General features: G+C 56.9%; 3 protein-coding genes across 12 annotated transcripts in view; 1 reads left to right on the plus strand and 2 right to left on the minus strand.

Annotated features, from left to right (window-relative positions):
* LOC102561834 (probable DNA double-strand break repair Rad50 ATPase) overlaps window positions 1-2,285 on the minus strand; it is a 72,105-nt gene extending 69,820 nt beyond the window's left edge. For all 6 annotated transcript variants that reach the window (XM_059732553.1, XM_059732552.1, XM_059732551.1 and 3 more), the window contains exon 1: window positions 721-2,285. The gene's annotated coding sequence lies outside the window, so the exon portion shown is untranslated. The remainder of the gene's footprint in view (window positions 1-720) is intronic.
* On the plus strand, window positions 72-26,599 carry LOC102565037 (metabotropic glutamate receptor 6). Of its 5 annotated transcripts, none has more exons than XM_019487394.2 (11): window positions 76-588; window positions 14,723-15,226; window positions 17,887-18,103; window positions 18,187-18,322; window positions 18,559-18,713; window positions 19,436-19,579; window positions 20,434-20,634; window positions 20,943-21,082; window positions 23,432-24,367; window positions 24,976-25,166; window positions 26,484-26,599. In XM_019487394.2, the coding sequence occupies exons 1-10, from the start codon at window positions 310-312 to the stop codon at window positions 25,159-25,161; spliced, it is 2,898 nt and encodes a 965-aa protein (XP_019342939.1). In that variant the 5' UTR covers window positions 76-309; the 3' UTR covers window positions 25,162-25,166; window positions 26,484-26,599. The 5 variants fall into 5 exon arrangements, with proteins under 5 accessions (XP_059588528.1, XP_019342940.1, XP_019342939.1 ...); XM_006261297.4 differs by lacking the exon at window positions 76-588 and adding an exon at window positions 14,073-14,315; XM_019487395.2 differs by lacking the exon at window positions 24,976-25,166 and having other exon boundaries at window positions 75-588.
* Window positions 4,707-19,527, minus strand: ABT1 (activator of basal transcription 1). The gene is made up of 5 exons (XM_019487400.2): window positions 19,450-19,527; window positions 11,415-11,555; window positions 8,379-8,709; window positions 6,991-7,169; window positions 4,707-6,018 (listed from the first exon to the last, which is right to left on the minus strand). Exons 2-5 carry the CDS (start codon window positions 11,454-11,456, stop codon window positions 5,728-5,730), a joined length of 843 nt encoding a protein of 280 aa, XP_019342945.2. The 5' UTR covers window positions 11,457-11,555; window positions 19,450-19,527; the 3' UTR covers window positions 4,707-5,727.
* Window positions 26,600-26,814: the final 215 nt, after the last annotated feature.

Consider the following 26,814-nt stretch of genomic DNA (forward strand, 5'->3'; position numbering starts at 1 on the left):
TTACTTTTTGGGCTCCTGTGCCCCCTCAGCCATGCCGGTACAGGCTGGGAGAGAGATGGCCTCCACCCACAGTGTTTGGTGGCTCTGGGCTGGGGGTGGAGCTGCAAGGCAGCTGAGTTGGTACAGGGCGGCCCAGGGCCAGAGCTGTCTGCTTGGGGGCAGCTAAAGGGTTTTAGTTTTCTCTTCCTGGATACAAGCCTGGCTCAGGTGGCCCTTCACCACTAGCAGCTGGCAGGCTCTAGGGCTGGGGGCTGTTAGCCAGAGCCCAGCCGCCTGGGCCTTTCAGCAGCACACAGCACTTTTGGCCTCATGGCTGCAAGGAGCAGCCAGGACTGGGAGCAGCCGGCGGGGCGGGGCAGGGCAGGGCAGGGCAGAAGCGCGGCGGTCCCAGGGCCCCCGGCCCCACCTGCAGCAGCCAGCTCCGGCCCTGGGCTGAAACGAGGCCGCCGGAGGAAGCGGCGGCAGGTCCCGCCCGGGCTGTGCAGCGACGGGCTCTTCCCCCCGGCTGTTCTCCGGCAACGGCAGCAGGCGCCGCAGCCCCACATACAGACGCCGGCGCTGGGCGGCCCTTCCGCAGCCAGGAGCCAGGTAACGCTGCGCCGCCCCCTGCGTAGAGCGCCTCTGGGCCGAACTTCTCCCGCCCAGCCCGGCTCCGGCAACCGCGCGCCCCGCAGCCCCGGCCCGGCCCTGAGGCGCTCCCAGCTCCGCGCAGGAACTTACCCTGTGCCTCCGCCCACTCCGCATGCGGGCAGGCCGTGGGCCATGCTTCAGCTCCCCCGGCCGCCCGCCGGGGCCAAGGGGCGGAGCCAGAGGAGAAACTACACGCGTTCTCTCCAGCTCGTCTAATCAGGCGCGGCTGGGGAAGCCCCACGCTGCACAGCTCTAGGGGCAGCGGCAGCAGGACTCGGCTCACTGATGAGCCCAGCCCCGCGGGGGTAAGCAGCTCACCTCCCCTCGCTGCCGGCTGGGGCCCCGCGGGCCGGCTCTGCCCGCCTCGCCAACGCCGCTGCTGCAGAGTGCGGAGCAGGTGTCTCGGGCCAGATAAAATGGCTTCACGGGCCACATGGCGGCCCGCGGGCCATATGTTGGACAAGCCTGGTGTAGACAGAGCCGACCCGAGCAGGGTGCAAAGCCCAGGGCAAATCAGCCCATGCGGGGCCCCGCCCCCACTGATTCTGTGCGCCCTGGACCGGAAGAAGCCACCAGCAGCATCAGCAGCAGGGGGAAGGGGGACAGCAAGTGACCAGACGTACAGCTGGCAGCAGCAGCATGGAGTCGCTATGGCTGCTCCTCCCAGCTCTGTGGGCCCCCCAAAGTGCGGGGCCCGGGGTAGTCACTCTGATTTGTCCCCTCAGGGACAGCCCTGGGTGTAGAGACAGGAGCCAGAGGGCTCCATATAAAGAGGGCACATAGACATGATAACAACAGCGTTGCAGCTGCGAGGTATGGGACACAATAAGGGAAGGTTGGAGTCGTGTGTAAAGCCCTAGATAGTGGGGCATAAAATGGGCAGCTTCCCACATTATTATAACTAGTATTTTAACAACAAGGCATGGCAGATAAGACTGGGCAGACTGCCCTAGACAGGTGGGCGGGCCAGTACTGTGCCAGGCCCTGGAGAGTGCTCCCTGTCACAATTCCATTGAATTAGTTTTGCTTGCATGCCATGCCTTGCCTATGCAATTCAACAGACTCCATGCTCCCATCACCCCATCAGGACACACAACAGTCCCTCCTCTCCCCCAACACAAAATTGATGCAAAATCATGTGGTTTAATAACACATTAAGTCAGTATCATATTCTATTGTAATATATTATACTATAATATATAATACTATATTGCATTAGGCCACATTATACCATATTGTATGTACTATACTGTACCATACGATAATGATAGCAGTGCCAGGTACATTTAACACAGAGCTAAGGCCTACAGTTCTGTGCTGCCCCCTGCTGGGGAGGGAGGAGAACTGCATCCCACTGCAGCCAGGGTTGGCAGACAACAGGCCTCTGAGCACAACTCGGGCATGGAGAAGCAAGGCCTGGCCCCATTTGTATATTATTAGGAGATGGCTGATTCAAATACAGCTGGGAGGATGGTGGGATCCAGGGTGGTGAGCATACAAATGGGCCTGGAAGGTCCAATACTCTCCCATCCCACAGCTGCCTCACCCAGAGCTGGCTGCATCTCGGCCTTCTCCCTGCTGTGTTATGCTCAGCTATTCCCCACCCTGCTATCTGTGTCCCCCAGAGCTGGTTGCACCTCAGTCCTTCCCAAGCAACATGATACTTAAGCATCCCACCCCAGAGCTGGCTATATTCCCCCCCGCCCCCCATGTTGGTGCCTGCGTTGGAAGGAGACAGGGAGCCGGCAGAGTGCGAAAGCTGCTTTATTAGTGACAGACAGCCCAAGGTGAGGGCTGGAAATCAGATGGGGTGGGGGAAGGGAGGAGGAAGCACCCCAAACCAGAGAAAACAGGTGTCTGGGTTCCCAGCCCCCCTGCTCTCACCCTCCCAGCCTCCAGTCCCCTCCCAAGGAGGGCTCCTACAGGTTGCATCCAGTCACATAACTTGCCACATCCTGGCCCTGGCAATATATCCGCCAGGCCACCCTGGAGGGGGACAGAAAAACCTGTCAGCCCCAGATTCCCTCCAGACTCCTGACAGACCGCCCCCCCACCCACCCAGCACTGCCCCATCGCTCCCCCAGAACCAACATCAGCCCCAGCCCCTGCTCCCCACCACCCCAGAGAACACAAGCGTCCAGGCTTCCAGCCCCACCCCACAGTTCCCACATCCCTCCCAGAAAATCCAAGCATCTGGGTTCCCAGCCCCCACCAGAGATGCTGCATCAACCTCCCCCTCATCCCACCCTCCCACACACCCATCACCCTCCATTAGCTGCATAGACACTCCCAGCCTCAGAAACACCCCCAAAGCACCTCTAGGTTCCCATAGTCCCTCCCAGCCCCACCAAGTCTCCCTTGTCCCCTCACCAGGCACTCATCCCACTTAACTCCTGGGCCACAATCTTGGCACATCAGACATCCCCAGCGATGTCAGGGGTCAGCAGGGCTGAGGTGGGGCAGAGATGGGAAAGGGGTCAGTCAGGGGGACCCCAGACTGGATGTGTGTGGAGATGCTGCCAGCTCTGGGGTGGGTGGCTGGGTACAACCAATTATAACAGGGCATGGGGAGGGCTGAGATGTGGCCAACTCTGGATGGGGCAGCTAGGGAACAGCCAAGTATAATAGGACATTGACAAGATGCAGCCAGGTCTGGGGAAGAATAGCCAAGTAGAATGCACCATGGGAAGGGATGAGATGAGGCCAGCTCTGGGATGGGGAGGTAGGGATGGATGGATGGACAGAAGGGTTTGGGGAGAGAGGAAGTGCATCAGGAAAGAGAGATGGATGAAGGGATGGCTTTGCTTTGAGTAGACAGATGGACTGCTGTGTTGAGTAGGTGGTTGGAGGAAGGGAAGGATGGATTGACAGCTGTGTGTTGAGTGAATGGAGGGAGGGATGGCAAGATGGAGGAATAGATGACTGTGTGTTGAGTGGTGGATGGATGGATGGCTGTGTTGAGTGGATAGAGCGAGTGGGTAGGGCCCTCACCCGAGCACGGGATGTGGCAGAGGTCAGTTGAGTGCTGTGTCCCATCATGACTGTTGATTTGGAAGATGCCAAAGTCGGTGCTGCTGTCATAGTGGTTGTAGTGTCACTGCTGTGTTGTAATTACTCTCGTGCTTGGCCATGCACACCCCTGCAGGAGACAGCCTCAGTGCCATGTGGGGGGGGCAGGGGCAACAGCCAGGCAGGGAACAGGATATAATTACCCGCAAGGAAGGGAGCTCTGGCAAGTAGCAGTGAGTGAGCATCTGCTGGAGTCTGGGTGGAGCCTGGACACCTGGGTTCTATCTCCCCACCTCCCCTTCCTGAGCAAGGAGAGCCCAGGTGTCTAGAGACCTTGCTGCCACCCCAAATGCTTCAGGCAGAGAGCTCATAGAAAACCCAAGTATCTGGGCTCCCAGGCCTCCTCATTCTCCTGCATCACAGACTCCCACCCCGCAACCAAACTAGGGATAGAACCCAGGCTCCTGGATCTCCAGACCTCAAGTCCCCATTCTCTTCCTAGAGAACCCAGGGGTCCAAGTTCCAAGCCCCCACTCTCCTACCTGAGAACCTAGGTATCTGGGCTCCTAGCACCACTTACTCTCATTTCTGCTCCAAGCCCAAACCCAGGTGTCCTGGCACTCTCAGCTTCCCAGGCCGTAACCCATGTAGCCATCCAGCCTCAGGCACTGCAGCTCCAGTGCCAGCTCACAGTGGGTGAAGACCCAGCCCTGGGCACCCCCGGGGAAATGCCCCCCAGAGAGACAGAAGCAGCAGCAGCAGTGACTTCATGGGGACAGCAGAGGGCACTGGCCAGCTGAAAGCCAGACCCAGCCTTATACCCTCCTGCCCCACCCCCCAGCTTTATCTTTGCCCCCACCCAGATGGCACCAGGGGCTGTATGTGCAGAGAGATAAGAGGTGTTGGGAGCTGCCCAAACCACCCCAAGCCAGGATCATGGGTGCTAGAAACTGTCCAGCCCCCCCCAGCAGAGATAGGGGGGCTATTAGGAGCTATACAAGCCTCCAGACCCATAGAAGAAGAAATGAGGCAGGGATGTTATAAGGAGACCAAAAACAGGCATGAGCTTGTTGACTGAAAGAGTCTATTTTCACCCCAAAACCAGACATTTTGTTAAACAGAAACAGCCCCAGTATTTCCCCCATTTTGGCAAATCTTCCAGAAGGAATATTAAGGCACTTTCCAGGGCCTCCTCACTCCCAGCCCACAGCTCTCCCCTTCACCCACAGTGCCCCTAACTCCCAACCTGCAGCCCAAGGTTAAGCGCCCCAAGGTTTTTGCTTGCATCTACCTCACCCACCCCTTGGATATGTCCTTGAAGCCTGGACAGGGGCAAGGAATGGGGGAGGAGGGTAGTCTGGGTTTATTACCTCCATATCTCCAACCTTGTAGCCAAGTCCTTAAGGAGCCTGGAAAAACACAGAGCCCAAGAGAGGCTTGCCTGGCACCCAGATGTATCCAGCTCAGGTGGGGCAGCTGGACAACAGGCAGGTATAACACTGGAGAGGGATAGCTGAGATGCCAACTCTGGTATTGAACAGCCTGGAAATGATTGCATGTAACAGCACACAGGGAAGTCTCACACCAGTCCTCATAATGCAGCTACCTCTGGGGTGGGACATGCAGAAACAATAGCATATAACACCACCCAAGGAAGACTTTTTTGCCACAGCAGTGCAGACAACTCTGGGGTGGAACAGCCTGGAGATGGCTTCACGTAATAGCACATGCTGAAGTCTTGCCGAGTGTGAGAATGCAGCCAGCTCTGGGGTGGAACAGCAGCTTATAACAGCACACAGGGAATTCTTACTAGTCCCCACAATGCAGTCTGCTCTGGGATGGAACAGCTGCATATAACATTCCCCAAGAAAATCTCCCCAGGCCACAGGATGCAGCCAGCTCTGGGGTGGAATGACTGCATGTACCACCATGCAGAGAAATCTCCCTAATCTCCACAATGCAGCCAGTTCTGGGGTGGAACAGCTAAAAACAGTTGCATATTACACAGCTCTGGGAAAACTCTCCAGACTCCAGGATGCAGCCAGCTCTCGGGTGGAACAGCTGCACAGAATGCTGTATCAGGAAGGCCTACTCATCCTTGGTCCCAAAAATGCTATGGAGGAGGGCAGGGATAGGTGTGGGGCCACGGTGCTGCTGGATTTCAGGCTCAGTGGGGCGCTGGCAGTAGCCCCAGGAAGAAGCAGGGCTGGGGCCAGAGCCCGGAGTTGGGGCAGGGCGCTGGGCCTTCTCCACACTGCGCAGGTAGAAGCCGGTTTCCCTCTTGGCCTGAGCAATCTCAGCCCGTAGGCGCTGGGCCTGAGCCTGGTGCTCCCAGGCCAGGTGTTCGCTGAGGTGGGGCCAGCGGAAGCGGTGCAGGTACTGGATCACGGTTAGGGGGGAGGAAAGACACAGGGGTAAGTGAGGGCTGGGAACCCAGGCATCCCAGCCCCCTACTGTCCAGGCTCCCAGACTCCACCTCCTCACCATCAGCCACCATTTCCTTCCCAGAGATATGGTGAACCCAAGAATCTGGGCTCCCAGCACCCACCCTGCATCTAGAGATACAGAAAACCCAGGCATTCAGGCTCCCAGATCCTCATCAGCCACCACTCCCTTCCCAGACTGAGTCCTTAAGGACTCACCTAAATATGGAAAACCCAGGTCTGGAGTCTAAAGCTCCCCTTCCCCCCTCCCAATCCAGACACAGAGAACCCAGGCATCTGGCTCCTAGACTCCACATCAGTCACCACCATTCTTTTCCCAGAGAAGGGGGAGAACCCAGGTGCCTGGGCTCCAAGCCCCCACCAGCTGCCCCTATCCAGAGATACAGAGAACCCAGGCATCCAGGATCACAGACCCCCATACCAGCCACCACTCCATTTTCAGGGATAGGGAAAACCCAGGCATCCAGGCCCCTGCCTCTCACTCCCCTCTCAGAGCCAGAAAGAACCCAGGCATCCAGCTCTGGAAGGGAGAAGCTAAGAAACAGCCAAGTGTAACACCCTATGGGGTGGCTCGCCCAGTGCCAAGATGCACCCAGCTCTGGGGTGGAATAGCCAGGTATAACATGCCCTAGTAAGAACTGAGATGTGTCTAGCTCTCAGGTGGAATAATCAAGTATAACACCCCCTAGTGAGAGTTAAGCTCACCCAACTCTTGGGTGGAATGCCAAGTATAATACCCCATAAGGAGGACTAAGAGGGACCCAGCTCTGAGGTGGAACAGCCATGTACAACACCCCTTAATGAGACCCAAGGTGCATCCACCTCTGGGATGGAATGACCATGTATAATATAGCCCATTAGGAGAGCCAAGATGTGCCCAGCTCTGGCAAGCAACAGCCACATGTACCTTGATGTTCCAGAGGTCAGCATGGAAGCGGCTTCGTTTCCGGGTGCCCATAGGCGTGTTGTGGAGACTGGAGGCCACGAGCTTGGCCACCCGCTTGTCCCGGAACTCCACCCAGCCCTCCGTGTAGTTCTTGGCCCGTGTTCCTGCGACATTCTTCTTCCTCTGCCACACAAAACGCTCTGGGGGGTGGGGGCGGAAGCAATAGGTCAGCCCCTCCAGTATGTCCCCGGCATCCTCATCCCTCCCAAAATGCGGACAGCTCTAGGGTGGAGTGGCTGGGGAACAGTTGAGTAGAACACAGCACAGGGAAGGCCAAGTGCAGCCAGCTCTGGAAAAGGGAACAGCCAAGTATAACTCTACAAAGCAAGAGCTCACCCATAGCCAAGATGTGCCCAGCTCTGTGGTGGGGTTGGGCAACAGCTGAGGACACCTCTACATAGGAAAACCCTTGATGCAGCCAGTTCTGGGATGAAGCAGTTCGGAAATTGTTAGGTATAACACTGCACTGGGGACTGTAGAGATGCAGCCAGCTCTGAGGTAGAGTGGCTGTGGAAGAGCTGAGTAATAACGCTACAGAAAAAGACTGCCTCACAGTGCTGAGATGCAGCCACCTCTGGGGTGGAACCAGTGAGGAACAGGCAAGTATAACACCATATAGCAGGGGCTTGGCAGATGCCAAGTTGCAGCCAGCTCTGGGGTGGAGCAAAGCATCTGGGGAATGGCCAAATATAACACTGCATGGGATGGGGATTCACCCAATACTGAGATGCAGCCAGCTCTAAGGTGGGGCAGCTGGGAAATAGTCAAGTATAACAACAACAGGGGAAGGCTGCAACATGGCCAACTCTGAGGTGGAACAGCTGAGGACCAGCCACCTATAATGCCATAAAGGGCAAGCTGATATGCAGTTAGCTCCAAGGTGAAACAGATAGGGAACATGAGCATGACACTGCACTGGCAAGGCAGAGATGAAGCCAGTTATGGGGTGGAGCAGGTGGGGAACAGCCAAGTATAACACCACATGGTTAGGGGCTCACATGATGCCAAAATGCAGCTAGGTCTAGGGTACAACAGCTGAGGAATCGTTAAGTATAACACCATGCATGCAAGGCAGGGATGCAGCCAACTCTGGGGTGAAATGGCTGGGGAACAGCCCAACATAACACCAGAAGGGAAAAGCCAAGTTGCAGCCAGCTGTGGGGAGGACCAGCTGGAGGACAGCCAAGTATAACACTGTGTTTGCAAGGCAGCCACACAGCCAGCTCTGGAGCACAACACCTGGCACCGCATAACATCACAAGTACCCCAGACCTAGGCAAGGAAGGTGCCAACCCAAAGCCCCCATCCAGATGCCTGAGTTCCTACTACCCACCCACCCTAAAACTCACTCTCAGGCTGCAGGAAGACACGGCCAACCTCACCGTAGGCACCCAGCAAGGTGCGGACATGCCGGGGGCGGAAGCGGGGAGGGATGTGGCCCAGGTAGATGATGCCGGGGACCACCTTCTTCTGTGGGAGAGTCACCTCTCTTGGGCCTTCGGCCTCAGCTGGCTCCTCCTCGGCCAGGGTACCCCTTGCACTGCCCCCCAGCTCTTCAGTGGCACCTGTCACCTCCTCCTCCTCATCAGCATTTACTCTGCCCCCTGGCTCTTCAGCATCCATCACCTCCTCCTCCTCTTCCTTCACTCTGCCCCACGGCTTCTTCTGCATTCCAAGGGGCTGTGACACAAAGAGAGGGGGGGGCTGAGATGCAGCCTGGCCCTCACCTTAGGGACCTTCCCCACACCTCCCCCTAACACTTTGTTTCCTACCCCCCCCAACAACTGTCTTTCCCCCCCCCCCCCCCCAGCTCCATAGCATCCCATAGCCCCCTCAAACCTTAGGAGCCTTCCCTACACCCCCGTAGTTCCCTCTCAAACCTTTAGCAAATCCCTCTGGACCCCACAGACCCCCAAAACCCTTAGCAGCCCCTCAAATCCCATACCCCTGAAGAACCCAACAAACCCTCTAGACCCTTAGCAGCCCCCACTGGACCCCATAGCTCATCCTGCACCCCACACCACCTCACAAACCCTTAGATGCTCCCCTGCACCTGAAAGCCACCCCATAACCCCCACCTGCACCCCATAGCCCCCTCAAACCCTTAGCAGACACCCCCCACACTCAGAATCCCTCCAAACCCCACAGCCCCTCCTGGAACCCATAAACTGCCCCCTCTCCCTGTCCTGGGTGCCTTCCCCCATCCCTTAACAATCCCCCCTGCCAAGGGCCCCACATCCCACGTCCACCCCCTATCAGCCCCCCGTCCCTGATCTCCTCCCCCACCCCATGACCTTCTCTTTCCTACCCCGCCAAGCTGACCGGACGTCCTCACTCTACCGGGCCTGCGTTGCAAACATGGAAGTACAGCCGGGCAACGGGCGGAAATAGAAGAGGGGGCGGGGACAGAACTCCCGGGGGGGGGGGCGGGGACAGAACATTGACGTGGGGAAAGAAGGGGCGGGGCTTAGGGTGCTGCGGCCTATAACAATTGTTCCCGCCTTTTCCCTAAGCGGGGCGTGGCGAGGTGACTAATAGACACACAGACAGCCCCCCATGAGACACATACCAAGACAGGTCCTCTTGACAGACATACAAACAGCGCCCCCCAGTGACGGACAGACACGCAGACAGACCCCCCCCCTCCATCCCCGCGCCTGGGCAGACGGACACGCGGACAGCAGCACCCCCATGAAAGACAAACAGATTTCCGCCCCCCCCACTGACCCCCACCGGACAGACACACAGGCAGGCCCTGCATGACAGACAGAGCCACAGAGAGCCCCCCCACCCGCCTGACAGACTCACAGACGGCACCACCCCATTTGACAGACATGGACCCCCTCCCTCTCCTGGACAAACAGACATGCAGACAGCACCAATCCCCTTGACACAGGCACACACCTTCCCCATAACAAACAGACTGACACATAGACAAACAGCAACTCCCCTCCCCCGCAGCCCCACAAGGCCTGACAGAGAGAGGACCAGGGACCCCTGCATCTTGGGATGTGCATTACCAAGTGTTGGCTTTGGGGCCCAGAGGACACCTGGGTTCTCAGTGGGGCAGGAGCAGGGCAGGGTGGTAGCCGGGACACCTGGGTGCTTTCCCCAGCTCTGGGAGGCAAGTGGGGTGTAGGAGCCCAATACTTGGATTCATTTCTGCTTCTTCCCTGTGCAGCCTCATGCCTCAGTTCCCCACCCCATGCATCTCCCCCACTCCTCCTTTCTGCTGAGGAGGAGCAGGGGAGCAGCCAGACCCTCCTGGCTAGAGAAGGCACAAGAGGATTAACAAAGGGATCAGCCATGGTAATGCAGCCCTGCAGTGCCATGCCCCCCTGTACCACAGCAGACAGAGGGGCTTGTGGGAAGGTAGTGGAGTGGGTCCTGGCCTAGCCTGGAGCTGGAACCTTGGGAGGGAGCAGACTATGCCCTCAACCCCCTTTCCAGGCCCAACTGGCCTGCAGATGGGGGGGGTATGGAGGCAGGTAGGTAGGTAGGGGGTATGTGGATAGAAAGACAGACGAATGGATGGAAGGAAGAAGAAAAGGATGGATGGATGGATGGATGGATGGATGGATGGATGGATGGATGGAAGGCAGGCAGGAAAATGGATGGACAGACAGACAGGAGGGGTGCCTGTGGATGGATAGACAGATGGATGGATGGATGGATGAATGAACAGACAGACAGATGGCATGTCTGGACAGATAGACAGTCAGATAGGAGGGGTGCCTTTGGATGGGTGGAAAGGGGGGTACCTACAGATCTACAGATGGGAGGGAGAAATTATGTGGAAATGGACGAGTGGAGGTGTTATATGGTGACAGGTGAAAGAAGGGGTGGATGGAAGGAAGGAGGGGCACCATGGAGTCAGAGGGCTGGATAAGGGAAGGGCTACACAGGTGAGAGGAAAAAAGGCCCCAGTGACAGTGGGATGGATAGGTGGAAAGATGCAGATGTTATAAGAACCTGGGTGAATGGGCAGGGCAAGAGGGTTACACAGGGATGGAGGAATACATGGAAAGAGGGATAGAGACATCTTCATCAATGATCTGGATGCATGCATGAAAGGCACACTGGCAAAGTTTGCCAATGACACTAAGCTATGGGGAAGTGTGGCCATGCATCAGTGTAGGCTGATGATCCAAGCGGACCTAGACAGATTAGTTAGATGGGTGGACCAGAACCAAATGCTGTTCAAGACCGAGAAGTGTAAAGTGCTCCATCTAGGGAGGAAAAATCCACAACAAACTTACAGGCTTGGTGATACTACACTAGCTAGCACCACATCTGAAAGGGACCTGGGGTGTCATAATTGACTATAAAATGAATATGAGCCACCAGTGTGATGCTACAGTTAGCAGAGCAAACAATACACTGACCTGCATCAACCGATGCATCTCAAGCAAAACTAAGGAAGTCATTCTCCCACTGTACTCGGCATTGGTGAGGCTGCAGCTGGAGTACTGCTTCCAGTTCTGGGTGCCACACTTCAAGTTGGATGTGGAGAACCTTGAGAGAGTCTAGAGCAGAGACATGCATATGATTAGGGGCCTGAAAAGCAAGCCATACGAGGAAAGGCTGACAGGTATGGGACTGTTCAGCCTAGAAAAGAGAAGACTTCAGGGGGATTTGGTGGCAGCTTACAAATATATCAGGAGAGAGCATCAGGGACTAGGTGAATAAATATTCACCAAAGTGCACCAGAGGGAAACCAGGAGCAAAGGTCATAAACTCCTAGAAGAAGGTTTCAGACCGGATATAAGGAAAAACTTCGCAGTTCATGTGACCAGACTGGAATAGAGTCCCAGCAAGGGTGGTGCAGGCACCTACCCCAGAGATCTTCAAAAGATGACTGGACGCACACCTTGCTGGGGTTATTTGACCCTAGCAGTTTTTCCTGCCCAGAGCAGGAGGGCTGAACCCAATGATCTCACAAGGTCCCTTCCAGCCCTAAACTTCTATCTATTGGATGTGTGTGGGGATGGGTGAATAGATAGGTAGGATGTATGGCATGCCCCCCTTCTGGCCAGGCACTATTGAGTGCCGAGCACTCCCCTCCTCCACCTAATGCAGCCTAATTCTCCCCCTTCCCTACTGCCTCCATGGCCAGGCTTTACGCCCAGCACAGGCCTTTTAGTGTAATTAAGAGACAGCATTTAATTGACATGCAGCCAGCTCTGGGGCGGGGCAGCTGGGAAACATTCAACTGCATATAACACTGCAGTAGGGGGAAGTGGTAGAGGATGATACCCCAGGGCTAATTTGACCCTGAGCCAGTGGGGTCCCAGGGACCAGGTATGGTTGGGTGGGTCAATCCATTCCTCCATCCATCTATCACAGATTCACAAATTCACACCCCTCTGTCTATCCATCCATATCCCCATCCCTGGACAGGCACTCCCATCTATCTATCTATCTATCTATCTATCTATCTATCTATCTATCTATCTATCTATCTATCTATCTATCTATCTATCTATCCCCATACACCCTCCTTATCTATTTATCCATCTATCTACCTATTCATCATCACACACCCTGTCTGTCCATCTATCCATCCACCACTCCACCTATCTATCACCCCTCTATTCATCCATCCATCCACCCCATACATCCTCCCTATTCATCCACCCATCCCCACATACACCTCTATCCATCCATCCATCCCCGTACATCCTACCTATCTATTCACCCATCCCCACACACATCCAACAGATAGATAGACAGACAGACAGACAGACATGGGTGAATAGGTAGACAGACTGATGACCGATGGATGGATGGATATATATTGATAGGTAGATAGACAGACAGATGTGGGTAGGTAGTTAGGTAAGTAGGTAGAGAAATGGGATAGGCAGATGGAGACAGACAAATATGGGTAGGGAGGTAGATGAGTGGGTAGATAGAAAGATATGTCTAAGCAAGTATTAGCTAGAGGGAGGCCATACGGGTGCTAGCTGGATGGGGGCGGGAGAGGGGCATGGATTTTCCTAGCAGTTCCTGGCTGATTCCACAGCCCTGGATGGTTTAATGCGATTGCTTTGAACTGAGAGAGAGCAGCAAACAGCTGGTGTGTGTGTATGTCAGGGGGATCCCAGGCAGCCCCAAATCCCATCCCTATCTCCCACAGCCAGAGGACCCCCGCCCCAGATCCCTCTGTGCCTCACCCAGGCAGGCCCAGCCTGCCTTGTCCTTGCTTCCTTTCCTAGCCATTATACCCCCCCCCCCACCATCTCACCCAGACAAAAGCCACCCCCAGGACCTACTTCTCTTTCATCTCCTCTGTCACAGGCCCCCCAGCCCCATGGCAGCACTTAGGAGAGGAAGGGAGGGAGCCAAGGGGGCTTCACCTCACACAGCCCCACAGGAGGGTAGGAACAGAAGCCAGCCGTCCAGGCGCCCCCTTCCCTGCCCAAACCCACCAGGCCTCACTCCCCCTCCCAGAGTGTGTCTGGGCTCTTAACCCTTAGACTCTATTACTATCCAGAGAACCCAGGTGTCTGGGCACTCCCCTTTCCCCTCCCCCTGCCCTAACTCACCAGTCCACACTCCCCTCCCAGAAAACACAGGCGTCCAGGCTCCCAGCTCATCTGCTCTCACACCCCTTGACCCCCAGGCTCTTGGGCTCCTCCCGCTCTAACCTGCCACACCCTACCCAAAACCAAGGGAAAACCCAGGCATCCAAGCTCTAACACCCCAGACCCCCACCCTAGCATGAAATGAGCTGGTGTGGTCTCAGATGGGACCTCTATTCACAGTATCCCTCACTCTCAACCCACAAGCCCCCCACTTAGCCCTGCAATGCCCCTCATTCCCAATCTGCAACTCCCCCACCTTAGTCCAGAGGTACCCCTTACTCCCAATCCACAGCCCCCCTTCCCTGGTGGGATGGAACCCAGTAGTCCTTTCCAAGGGACTCCAATCCCTGGGGTCTCTGGCTCAGGATGGAGTGAAGGAAAGAACAGAGAGGCTGACAGGGAGGGAGGGAGGGAGGGAGGGAGGGAGCGTGGCAGGCAGTGGAGAGCTGAGTGTCCACCCACCACCACCCCTGATCAGCTCTTCTCCCACTCCCAGCACCCAGCTCAGTCTCACCAGGCAGCCAACAGGGACAGACGGAGCCAGGGACGCCCCCAAACGCAGCCCCCCGCACTGGGGTCTGGTGGTGGGTGGGCCCCCAGGCCCCAAGAGGCAGGGCTAGGAGAACCCAGGTGTCCAGACACCCCAGAGCAGGCAAGGAGCATCAGCGAACATCACAGCCTTGAGCAGAGAAGGAGCAGGTCAGGAGTGAGGGGCATCATGGGGTGATGGGGGGGGAGTTAAAAGTCGGGTGTGGCTTGGGGCACCATGCGGCCATTGGGGGACTGCAGATTGGGAGCGAGAGGCATGACAGGGCAATGTGGTATCTACAGGTCAGGAGTGAGGGGCGTCACAGAGTGATATGGGGGTTACAGGTCAGGAGTGAGGGGCACCATGGGTCTATGGCGGGGCTGCAGATTGGGAGTAAGAGGCACCATGGGGGGTTGCGGGTTAGGAATAAAGGGCACCACAGGGCCATTGGGGGGCTGCAGGTCAGAAGTAAGGGACACCACAAGGATGGGGTGCTGCAGGTTGGGAGTGAGGGACACCACTAGGGTGGGGAGAAACCCTGTATCCCCCTCCCTGATGCCCACCATCTCCCCCCCAGGCTCTGAACTCCGCCATGATCCTGCTGCTGCCCCCCACCCCCTTCCTGCTTTTCCTGCTGTTGCTGCTGTGGGGGTACATGGAGGCCCAGCAGCCCACTCAGCCCCACTCCATCAAGATTGAGGGTGACATCACTCTGGGGGGGCTCTTCCCAGTGCACTCGAGGGGCCCAGCAGGGGTACCCTGTGGGGCAGTGAAGAAAGAGAAGGGCATCCACCGTATGGAAGCCATGCTCTATGCCCTGGACCAAGTCAACAGCGACCCCCAGCTCCTGCCTAACCTCACGCTGGGTGCCCGCATCCTTGACACCTGCTCCCGTGACACCTACGCCCTGGAGCAGTCACTGACTTTTGTCCAAGCCCTGATCCAGAAGGACACAACCGAAGTGCGCTGCTCCGATGGGCACCCGCCCATCCTGCCCCGGCCTGAACGGGTGGTGGGCGTCATTGGGGCCTCGGCCAGCTCCGTCTCCATCATGGTAGCCAATGTGCTGAGGCTCTTTGCGGTGAGTTGTGGCGAATGGCGGAGTGTAGCCAATGGTACAACCCAACCAATGGTAGGGGCCAGTGAGACCCAACACCCAATTGTCTGAACCAGACATCCAATGGATGGTACCACCCAAGGAGACCCAAATAATTGTATGACCCAATTTCACCTAACAAATGGTACAACCTATTGCTACCCAACCAATGGTAGCATCCAACCAACCATATGACCCAGTGAGACCCAGCCAGTGCTACCATCTAATGCAGGGGTAGGCAAAATGCAGCCTGCGGGCCGGATACAGCCCACCAGGCCATTCTATCCGGCCTGCGGGGCCCCTAAAAAATTTCGAAAATTAATATTTATTTGCCCCTGGCTGTCTGTCATGAGGCCCTTGATGGCTTGCCAAAACTCAGTAAGCGGCCCTCCCTCTGAAATAATTGCCCACCCCTGATTTAATGAGACCAAACCAGTATTACCACCCAATCATTTATATGATCCCATGGTGCTCAAACAATGATTTGATCCAACGACACCCAACCAAAGGTACAATTTAAGCAATGGTATCTCCTAATGAGACCCAACCATAGTTATGGCCCACTGAGACCCAACCAATGGGATGACTCACTGGTACCTAACCAATGGAGAAGCCCCATGGCACTCAACCAACGATATGACCTAATAAGATCGAGCCAAGGATATGACCCAATAATACCCAACTAGTGATATGGCCCGCTGAGCAATGGTATAATTCATTGGTATCCAATGGGGGCTGTGGGGTGAGAGCAGGCGGGTCTGGGAGTAGACACCTGGGTCCTCTGGGAGGGGAGTGGGTCTGGGGTGAGAGCAGAGGGGGCTGGGAGCTGGACGCCTGGTTCCCTCCAGCTCTGGAAAGCACAGTCTAAGATGATCCTTCCAGCTGTTTCTCTGCGGATTCTCTCCCCCACCACAATCCCGCCCCTCCCATTCCCAGATCACCCCTTTAATCCGTTAATCAAGTGGCTAACGAGGCTGGTGAGATAGTGGGACCCCCTCCCCCCCATCGGGGGGGGTGCAGAAAGATGTCATTACCCATGATCCCTTGTGGCATCACTCAAATGGCAAATGCTCCTGCAGATTAGAGGAGATTAAGGGTTGTGCCAGGGGCTGCCCCCTTGATAATCCCCTTCCCCACCTACCCTAGGTCATCAGGGCTATGTACAGCACCCAGCACCCCCTAATCCTAACCTGGAAGGTCTGTATAGCACCCGACACCCCCTAATCCCAGCCTGTGGGGTCTGTACAGCATTCTTGGGTGCCCTGCTTCAGAGCTGGCTGCATCTATATTGCTGTTATACTCAACCATCTCCCCCCAGCTGCTCCACCCCAAAGCTGGCTGCATCTGTGCCCTTCAACTACTGCAGGGGTTGTCAACCAGGGGTACACGTACCCCAAGGGGTACTTGGGAAGGCTCTAAGGGGTACGTGTGGGCAGGGATGGAGCACCACCACCCACCACCCCACGCCACCATCTCCCAGGAGCAGGGCTGGGTTGGGGCGAGGGCAGCAGCAACCCTCTGTAGGCTGCACAGGCACCACCTGGTCAGTCAGACACAGAGTGGGGGAGGGGGAAGCTTGCATGAGGCAGTAGCCGCTGCCACCATCCACCACCCACCTCTCACGCTGCAACTCGGCATCCGGCCGCGTGACACCCCCCCCCCCCACACACACACACTTATTAAAAAAGGTTGATAATTCCTGACCTACTGTATAATACTCAGTCGTTTTCATTCCCACCAGAGTTGGCTGCACCTCTGCAGCCATTATACTCAGCCAATTTCAACCTGTTCCACCCAAGCTAGCTGCATCTTAATCCTCCCCATACCTGTCCTGTTCCCTACCTGCCCTACCCTAGAGCTGGCTGCATCTCCACCTTCCCTAGGCTGTGTTATCACTCAACCAATCTCAACTTCTTCCACCCCAGAACTGGGCCACATCTCAACCCACTCTATGCTGTGTGATACTCAGCCATTTTCCACCTGTTATACCACAAGAGATGGCTGAATCTCAACCCTCCTCCCCATGCATTATTCTACTCAGTCAATCCCAACTTGTTCTACCCCAGAACTGTCTGCATCTCTGTAGCTGTCACTGTATACTTATCCATTCTCAGCCTGTCCCACCCCAGAGCTGATGGCATCTGCACCCATCACCTGCTGTGTTATATTAAGTTGTTCCACCCCAGAGCTGGGTGCATCTCTGCAGCTGTTATACTTGACTGACCTCAACCTCTTCCATCCCACAGCTGGCCTCATCTCAACCTTCCCCAAACTGTGTTATGCTCAGCTGATCTCAACCTGTTCTACCCCAGAACTGGCTGCATCTCTGTAGCCCTTATACTCACCAATCTCAACCTGTCCCACCCCTGAGTGGCCACATCTCAACCTTTCACATGGTGGTCTCAACCTGTTCTACCCCAGAGCTGGCCACATCTCTGTAGCCATGATATTCAGCTGTACTAGTCTCTTCCATCCCAGAGCTGGCCACATTTCAACCTTCCCCATACTGTTATATTCACCTGATCTCAACATGTTCTATCCCAGAGCTGGCCGCATCTCTGCAACTGTTATACTCAGCCATTCTCCACCCACTGCACCCCAGAGCTAGCCACATCTCCCTGCTTCTTTTGTCCCCTACCCCCCAGATCCCACAGATCAGCTACGCATCCACAGCGCCGGAGCTGAGCGACAACACACGCTATGAGTACTTCAGCCGCGTGGTGCCCCCAGACTCCTACCAGGCCCAGGCCATGGTGGACATAGTCCAGGCACTGGGCTGGAACTACGTGTCCACACTGGCCTCTGAGGGCAACTATGGTGAGAGTGGGGTCGAGGCCTTTGGGCAGATATCCAGGGAAGCTGGTGAGTAGGGTGCAGTCGAGCAATGGAAAAGGGGCTATGGGTCAGGAGTGACAGGCACTATTCCACGCTCCCCCCACCCCCAGGTGGGCTCTGTATCGCCCAGTCCATCAAGATCCCAAGGGAGCCAAAGCCAGGCGAGTTCGACAAGCTCATCAAGCGGCTCATGGAGACTCCCAATGCTCGTGGCATCATTCTCTTCGCTAACGAGGATGACATCAAGTGAGAGACCAGGGGTGGGGGTGTCTGGATAGCTCCTAGCACACCCCATCCTGGGAGGGGGGTCTGTGCAGCTCCCAGGACCCCTATACTTTGGCCTGGGGGTCTATATAGCTCCTACCATTTTTTACCCTGGCCTGGGGGTTTGTACAGCACCTGGTGCCCTTGGATCCTGGCCTGGAGGGTGGTGAAGAAGGGGGAGAGGCAGCTGCCCTGACCCTGTCTCTGCCCCCTTGCAGGCGGGTGCTGGAGGCAGCAGCCCGGGCCAACCTAACAGGGCACTTCCTGTGGGTCGGCTCTGACAGCTGGGGGGCCAAGACAGCACCAGTTCTGGGCCACGAGGATGTGGCTGAAGGCGCTGTCACCATTCTGCCCAAGCGCACACCCATTGAAGGTACCAGGAGGTGGGGCTAAGGGGGGGAGGTGCAGCCTGGTGGAGGGGGTGGGGCTTAGGGGAACCAGGGGGCAGGGCATGGTGGAGAGGAAGGTGCATAGGGGAATGAAGGGGCGGGGCTTGGTGAAGGGGAAGAGACTTGGGACACCAGGGGATGGGGCTTGGTGAAGAGGGTGGAGCTTAGGGGAACAAGATGGAGGGGGAGCAGCTTAGGGAGGCAAGGGGGTGGGGCCTGAGGGGAGGAGCCTAGAGGGATCAGGGGGTGGGGTCTCTGATGGAGGGGAAGGGGCATAGGAGTGTCCTCCAGGCCTGACTCCTAAGACTGCCCACTGCCGATGGAGGGCATCGAAGGGATGGAGCCAAGGGAAGTGGGCAGTCCTTAGGGGTAAGGCCTGGGAGGCAGGGCCTGGGGTAGAAGCCAAGAGACAGCCTCTGAGGGAAGGAGGCAGAGCCTGAGTGCTGTAGGACCAGGGGTGGGGCATGATGGGTGGAGCCTGGACTTGAGGGGGGGGGTTCATGGTGCAAGGTCTCTAGGGTCTAGTAAGTGGGGCCCGGGCTTATGGTTCAGAGCTACTAGGGCATTGTGAGTGGGGCCCCAGCCTCTGTGGCATAGGGGAAGGGCATGAGTGGGGGGTGTAGCCTGCCTCACCCCCTCCCCAAGCTCCACGTCCTGGGGGAGGCCATCCCTCACGCTGAGGACTCCCCCCCCCCCCCCTTCTCAGGCTTTGATCAATACTTCACTTCCCGCTCCCTGGAGAACAACCGCCGCAACATCTGGTTTGCCGAGTTCTGGGAGGACGACTTCAGCTGCAAGCTGACGCGCCCAGGCAGCGCCCCCGGCTCCGAGCCGGCCCGCAAATGCACCGGTGGGTCCAGTGATGCAGCCAGCTGCGAGGTGGAGCAATGAGAACCAGCCACGTAGAACAAGGAGGGGGCAGGCTGAGATACAGCCACTTCTGGGGTGTGGGACTGTACAAAGACTAAATGTAACAATGGAGGGGGAAGGAGGAGGTGCATCCAGCTCTGGGATGGAACAGTGGGAAACTGTTCAGTATAATGCTGCATAGGGAAGGCTGAGATGCAACCAGCTCTGGGGTGGAACTGCTGACTACAACAACGCCTGGGGAAGGCAAGATGTCCCCAGCTCTCGGGCGGAGCAGTGGGAAATGGCCAAGTATAACAATGGAGGGGGAAGGTGAAGATGCAGCCGGCTCTGGGGTGCAGTAATGGGGAACTACTGAGTATAACACTGCATAGGGAAGGCTAATATGCAGCCAGCTCTGGGGTTTGGGGCTGTGGAACCAACTCTGTGATGGAATGGCCAAGTATAACACTGCCTGGGGAGGGCAAGATGCACTCAACTCTGGGGCAAAGCAGTGGGAAGCAGTTGAGTGAGATGCTGTAGACAGAGGACAAGATGCACCCAGCTCTAGGATGGAACAACCAAGCATAATATCACAAAACATGCAGCCAGTTCTGGGGTGGAATAGCGCAAGGACTGGCTAAGTATAACACTCCATATAGGGGACTATTCTCAGATTGACATCCCCTAGAGGGGAACGATGTAGCCAGCTCTGGGCTGGGGAGGTGCGAATGGCCAAGTATAACACCACAAAGGCTGCAGCCAGCTCTGGAGGGGTAACAGGTTGGGGGAATGCCTGCATAGCAGACCACCAAAGATGTGCCCAACTCTAGGGTATAACACCCCCACTCCCTGCAGGGGCAGAGCGCATCGGGCAGGACTCGCCCTACGAGCAGGAGGGGAAGGTACAGTTCGTCATCGATGCTGTCTACGCTATGGCCCATGGACTCCACACCATGCACCAGGCCCTATGCCCTGGTGCCCCTGGCCTCTGTCCCCTCATGGACCCCCTGGATGGGCATGACCTGCTGCAGTTCATCCGTGCTGTCAGCTTCAACGGTGGGTGGCTGCAGGTTGGAAGTGAGGAACACTTTGGGGGTGGGGGGAGGGCTCTGGGTCAGAAGGGAGGGGCACCATGGGGGCGGGGGTTGTGGGTTGGAAGCGAGAGGCACCACAGGAAGGTGGAGGGGACTGTGGGGTGAGAGTGAGGGGCACCGTGGGGGGGGGCTGTGGGGGGGAAGAAGGGCACTGTGGGAGGATGGAGGGAGCTGCAGGTCAGGAGTCAAGGGCATTGAGGGGATGAGTGGGGCTGCAGGCTGGGAGTGAGGGGCAGTTCCTGGGGCAATCACCCCTTCCTGCCCCATCAGGCAGCGCTGGGACTCCTGTCACCTTCAATGAGAATGGTGATGCCCCTGGACGCTATGACATCTTCCAGTACCAGGTGACCAATGCCAGCACCCCCGGCTACCGTGCCATTGGCACCTGGACAGAGACCCTGCGGCTCAACGTGAGCTGGGGCCAGAGGGTGGGGGGGTGAAACCCCTGGGTCCCAGGGAACCTAGGCCAGCCCACACCCCAGAGCTGGCAGCATTTGGGAGCTTTCGGGTGCCACATTCTACTCAGCCATTGCCTCACTCCAGAGCTGGCTGCATCTCTGCAACTGTTATACTCAGTTGTTGCCCATGAGCTCTACCTCAGAGCTGGCCACATCTCAGCCTAACCTGTAGAGCATTATACTTGGCCAGTCCCCACAGGCCCCACCCCAAAGCTGGCTGCTGCATCCAGGCAGTGGTTTCCTTCTAGCTTCTCCACCCCAGAGCTGGCTGCATCTGTACCCTTTTTGTGCACTATTATACGCAGCCTGCTCCATATCAGAGCAGGTGCATCTATACAGCTCTTCCACTCAGCTGTGTCTAGGTGTTCCATCCCAGAGCTAGCTACATCCATGCTCTTTTTATCCACTGTTATACTCAGCTATTCCCTCACACTCCACCCCAGAGCTGGCTACATCTACATAACTACTATGCCCAGTTGTTCCACCCGAGCTAGCTGCAACTATATAGCTATTATTCTCAGCAGCCACTCCTCCCTGTCCCACCACAGAGCTGGCAGCCTTTATATACTAGTTTTCTTAGCTGTCCCCCCAGAAACTGGCTGCATCTGTCACTATTACACACAGACCTTCCACTCCAGAATTGTCCACCTCTACATAGCTGTTCTACTCAGCCATTCCATCTCTAGAGCTACCTGCATCTATACAGTTGTTATAACTCAGCCATTCCACCCAAGAGCTGGCTGCATTTATATAGCTATTATACTACGTTGCTCCCACCTGTTCCACCCCAGAACTGGCTGCACCTATATACCTCTCCTTACCTGTTCTACCCCCAGAACTGGCCACAGCTATATAGCTGTTATACTCAGCTATTTCATTCCAGAACTGGCCATGTCTGTATAGCTGTTACACTAGACTGTTTCTACCTGATTTACCCCAGAACTGGCCACATATATATTGCTTTTATACTCAGCCATTTCCACCCCACAGAGCTACCTGCATCTATATAGCTGTTATACTCAGCTATTCTTAGGCACTCCACCCCAGAGCTGGCTGCATCTATGTTACCCTCCAAACCTGGTCATATCTACATAACTGTTATACTCAGTCATTCCTACCTGTTTCACTGCAGAACTGCCTGCATCTATATAGTTATTATACTCTGCTATTCCTGGCTACTCCACCCAAAACTGGCTGCACCTATGGCACTGTTATTCTCAGCTGTTCCACCCCAGAGCTTGCTGCACTTATTTAGCTATTATACTCAGCTGTTCCACCTCAGACCTAGCCGCATCTCTATAGCTGTTACACTCAGCAGTTCCACCCTAGAACTGGCCGCATGTCTAGAACTATAACACTCAACCGTTCTTCCCTGCTTCCTCCCAGAACTGGCCACATCTATTTAGCTGTTACTCAGCCATTTCCCACAAGTCAGATGCATTTACACAGCTGTTCCCCACTAGAGCTGGCTACATTTATGTAGCCTTTACATCAGCGGTTTCTACCTATTCCACCTCAGAACTGGCTGCATCTGTATAGTTATTATTCTCTGCTGATCCACCTGAGTTGGCTGTATCTGTATAGTTGTTCCACCCCAAACTCCAGCCCAGATCTATATGTTATACTCAGCCATATTCCACCCCAGAACAGGCTGCATGTATGACAGTTATACTCAGCCATACCACCCTAGCCTCATCTGCCTTTCTCTCCCCCCACACCTGCAGCTAGAGGACATGCAGTAGTTGGGTGGCTCCGGACCATCCCCTTCCCCTGTACAACCTGCCCTGTATCCCCAGCAAGTGTAAGCTGCTACTGAAAGGCATCCCCTGCTGCTGGTACTGCTGTTATACCCAGCCTTCCCACCCCAGAACTGGCCACATCTATGTTGCTGTTACACTCAGCTGGTCCTCCCTGTCCCAACCCCAGAGCTGGCTGCACTTATACACTGGTTATACTCAGCTATTTCCCACTGCAACTGGCCATCTCTATGTAGCCATTATGCTCAGCTGTACCTACCTGTTCCACCTCAGAATTGACTGTATCTCTATAGCTGTTATACTCAGCCATTCGTAGCTGTTTCACCCCAGAGCTGGCTACATCTACATAACCATTCTACAACCCCTGCCACCTCAGCTGCATCCCTATAGCCATTACACTCAGCCATTCTACCCCAGAACTGGTTGTATCCCTACAGCTGTTGTATCTGGCTGTTCCACCCCAGAGCTAGCAACATCTCTATAGCTCTTATGCTCCCTGCTCCACCCCAACCTCATCTGCCTTTCTCTGACCCCTCTCTTCCAGCTGGAGGACATGCAGTGGTCTGGCGGTTCCCGGGCCATTCCCCCCTCCCTGTGTAGCCTCCCCTGTGGCCCTGGTGAACGCAAGGCACTGGTGAAAGGTGTTCCCTGCTGTTGGCACTGTGAGCTGTGTGATGGCTACCGCTACCAGGCCGATGAGAGCACCTGCCTGCCCTGCCCCTATGACCAGCGGCCCAGCCACAACCGCACCTCCTGTGAGCCCACACCTGTAGTCACCCTGGGCTGGGGGTCCCCCTGGGCTGCTGTGCCTGTGGCGTTGGCTGTGGTTGGCATGGGAGCCACCCTCTTTGTCCTTGTGACCTTTGTGCGGCACAACGACACACCAGTAGTGAGAGCCTCAGGCCGGGAGCTCAGCTACCTCCTTCTAGCCGGCATCCTGCTGGTCTACTTGGCCACCTTCCTGCTGGTGGCTGAGCCACAGGCCAGTGTCTGCGCTGGCCGGCGCCTGCTACTGGGGCAAGGCTTAGCTGTGACCTATGCAGCACTGCTGACCAAGACCAACCGCATCTACCGCATCTTCGAACGGGGGAAGAAATCCGTAACCCCCCCCCGCTTCATCAGTCCCCGCTCCCAGCTGGTCATCGCCGGGGGGCTCTCACTAGTTCAAGCTGCTGGTGCGTTGGCCTGGGTGGCGGCTTCCCCGCCCCACGCTGTGGTGGACTTTGCCCGTGGGAGGCACGGGGACCCCCGGGAAGCTCGGGCTGTGCTGCGGTGCGACATGTCCGACCTGTCCATCCTGGGCTGCTTGGCCTACGGTCTGGGGCTCATGGCCACAGGCACCATCTACGCTGTCAAGGCTCGTGGCGTGCCCGAGGCCTTCAACGAGGCCAAGCCTGTGGGCTTCGCCATGTACACCACCTGCGTTGTCTGGCTCGCATTCGTGCCCATCTTCTTCGGCACTGCCCAGGCTGAGGAGAAGGTTGGTGGTGGGGGAATTTTGGTGGGGAGGGGGCATGTTGAAACTGGGGAAGCCAGGTGTCTGGGGAGGGAACCAAGGTATCCCACCAGAACGGGGGAATCCAGGTGCCTGGGATAAGTGAAGGGGAGGGGTGTACCCAGGCATCTGGGTGCAGAAGGGGAAGGTGGGTGTCTGGGGCTGGGAGATCTAGGGATGGAGGGGGAGGAAGAAGGGAACCTAGGCGTCCAGGGGAATCCAGGATTCTGGGATAAGGGAAGCAAGGCATCTGAGGGAAAGGAGGAGGGACCCAGGCATCCGAGAAGAAAGCGGGAAAGGTGAGAAGGGTGGACCCAGATTTCCGGGAGGGAACTCAGCCCAAGCCCCACCCTTCTCCCCATCAAGCCCCACCCTTCTTGTGCCCCACTCCCGCACAGCAGCCCTGCCCTCCCTAAGCCCCGCCCACTCCCCTGCGAAATCCCACTTCCTGTCCCAGTCCCGCACTGGATAAACCCATTTCCCGCTAAGCCCCGCCCCTACACCAAACCACAACCACTCCCTTTGTGTCCCTCCCTTCTCAGCCCCGCCCATTCTCCCCCGCCCCCCTAATTCAAGCCCCTCCCCCGGCGCAGCTGTACGTCCAGACGGCGACGCTGACTGTGTCACTGAGCCTGAGTGCGTCCGTGCCGCTGGGGCTGCTCTTCCTGCCCAAGGTGCACGTGGTGCTGCTGCGGCCCGAGCTCAACGTGGCCAAGCGCAAGCGCAGCCTCAAGACGGCGACCAGCCCCGCACCCGAAGGACAGGCCCCGCCTCCCTGAGCCCGGTAAGCCCCTCCTCCTGGTTGGCTCCGCTCCCGGGCAAAGCTACTCCCACAGGCTCACTGGCCCATCGCTTAAGCCACGCCCCACTGCACAAAGCCCCGATCAGGTAAGCCCCACCCACCATGTATAGGCACGCCCCCGCTGCCAAAGCCACGCCCCTCAATCTAGTCGGCTGCACCCCCCGCAAAGCTGCTTCCACTAGTAGCCTGGCCTCAGTATTAAACGACACCCCTGTGCAAGCCCCGCCCACCACGCAGGCCCGGCCCCTATGACTGGTAAGTCACGCCCCCGCTGCTAGCCACGCCCCGCTGCCAAAGCCACAGCTCCCTCGTCCGCTCTCCCTTGCCCGGAGAAAGCCCCTCCTACCAGTAGCCCGGCCCATGTATTAAGCCACACCCGCTCGCACAAGCCCGCCCACCAGTCAAGGCCTGGGTCCCTGAACGGGAAAGCTATGCCCCCACTATCAAAGCCACACCTACATGGGAACCATCTCCCCCAGTGGCAGTCTGGCCTACGTATTAAGCCACTCCCCTCTGTGTGCAAGTGCTGCCCACTAGACAAAGCCATGCCCCCACGGATAGCCACACCCCCTGTAGGCACCACAGCCGGTTAAACCACACCCCCACGTGGGTGTCATCTTCCCAGGGCAGTCAGGCCCAAGCTCTGCCCACCAGGCAAGGCTCTGCCCCCTTCACCAGGTAAGCCACCTTCTGCCTGGTTAAACTACTCCCCATTGCTAGCCACACCCTGGTATGGGTACCACCTCCTCACTGGCAGCCTAATTCAGGTATTAAACCCCACCCCCTCAGTGCAAGCCCTGCCCCCGTTAAGGTAAGCCATACCCCCACTGCAATAGCCCTCTCTTCACTGACAGACTGGCCCATTTAAGCCCCACCCCCTCAGTGCAAGCCCCCCCCCCCCATCCCCTTGCCCTGGGATCCCCGTGCCCATTCCAGACTGCCCATTCCAGACCCCTCAAGCAAGGGGTGCATGATGGTTCCTCGCACAGGGCTGTCCAAGGGTGGGGCATAGCTGTACTTCTCACACCCCAGGATGAGGGGGAAGTGAAACCACAGCCCTTGTGCAAGGGCCTTGCATACCAGGGGCCCTCATGCAACAGGGGCCTTGAATGGACAGGACACCAACAAGACAATAGGTCTCAGGATTCTCTAGAGGTAGGAAAACCCAGAAGCCTGGGTTCTCTCCCTGCCTTGGGAGTGGAGAGTGTGGGACAGGGCGGGGGTCTGAAAGAACCCAGGCGTTCGGGTTTCCAGCCCTGCATCCAGCTCTAACCCCTTTCACCCTTGTGTCCTTTCTAGGCCACCCCAGAAGCACCAGGACCCAAAGAAGAGCAAGAAGACCAGGGGGAGGGGGGAAGTGGGTAAGAGCTGAGTGGAGGAGGCAAGAGGGCAATAAACCCTCATTTTGTAGAGAAGCAACCCAAGTTGCTCCATGGGGCGGGGGCTCAGATGCCTGGGTTCCTTTCTGCAGTCCCCCCCAACATTCAATGGAAGTCACTGGACCCCCTTTCCAGAGTGAGGAGAAAACCTAGGCTCACAGCGCCCCCTGCTCCCACCCCCCAGCTTCCTTCCCCTCCCAGAGAATCCAGCCTCCCCTGTTTCCACTCCCAGCCCCCACTCGTCTCCCTGG

Source organism: Alligator mississippiensis, chromosome 8 (genome assembly GCF_030867095.1).
Source record: "Alligator mississippiensis isolate rAllMis1 chromosome 8, rAllMis1, whole genome shotgun sequence".
Taxonomy (NCBI): Eukaryota; Metazoa; Chordata; order Crocodylia; family Alligatoridae; genus Alligator; species Alligator mississippiensis.

Bases quoted from the DNA above. Each gene is read 5' to 3' on its own strand.
- LOC102565037 (XM_019487394.2), top strand. From the start codon at position 310: ATGGCTGCAAGGAGCAGCCAGGACTGGGAGCAGCCGGCGGGGCGGGGC. The intron at 18,104-18,186 runs GTGAGTAGGGTG...CCCCACCCCCAG, and splicing joins GCAGATATCCAGGGAAGCTG to GTGGGCTCTGTATCGCCCAG. The intron at 18,323-18,558 runs GTGAGAGACCAG...GCCCCCTTGCAG, and splicing joins GCTAACGAGGATGACATCAA to GCGGGTGCTGGAGGCAGCAG.
- ABT1 (XM_019487400.2), bottom strand. From the start codon at position 11,456: ATGACTTCCTTAGTTTTGCTTGAGATGCATCGGTTGATGCAG. The intron at 8,710-11,414 runs GTCAGTGTATTG...TTTGTGTCACAG, and splicing joins AGATGCATCGGTTGATGCAG to CCCCTTGGAATGCAGAAGAA. The intron at 6,019-6,990 runs GTACATGTGGCT...ACCGTGATCCAG, and splicing joins CTGACCTCTGGAACATCAAG to TACCTGCACCGCTTCCGCTG.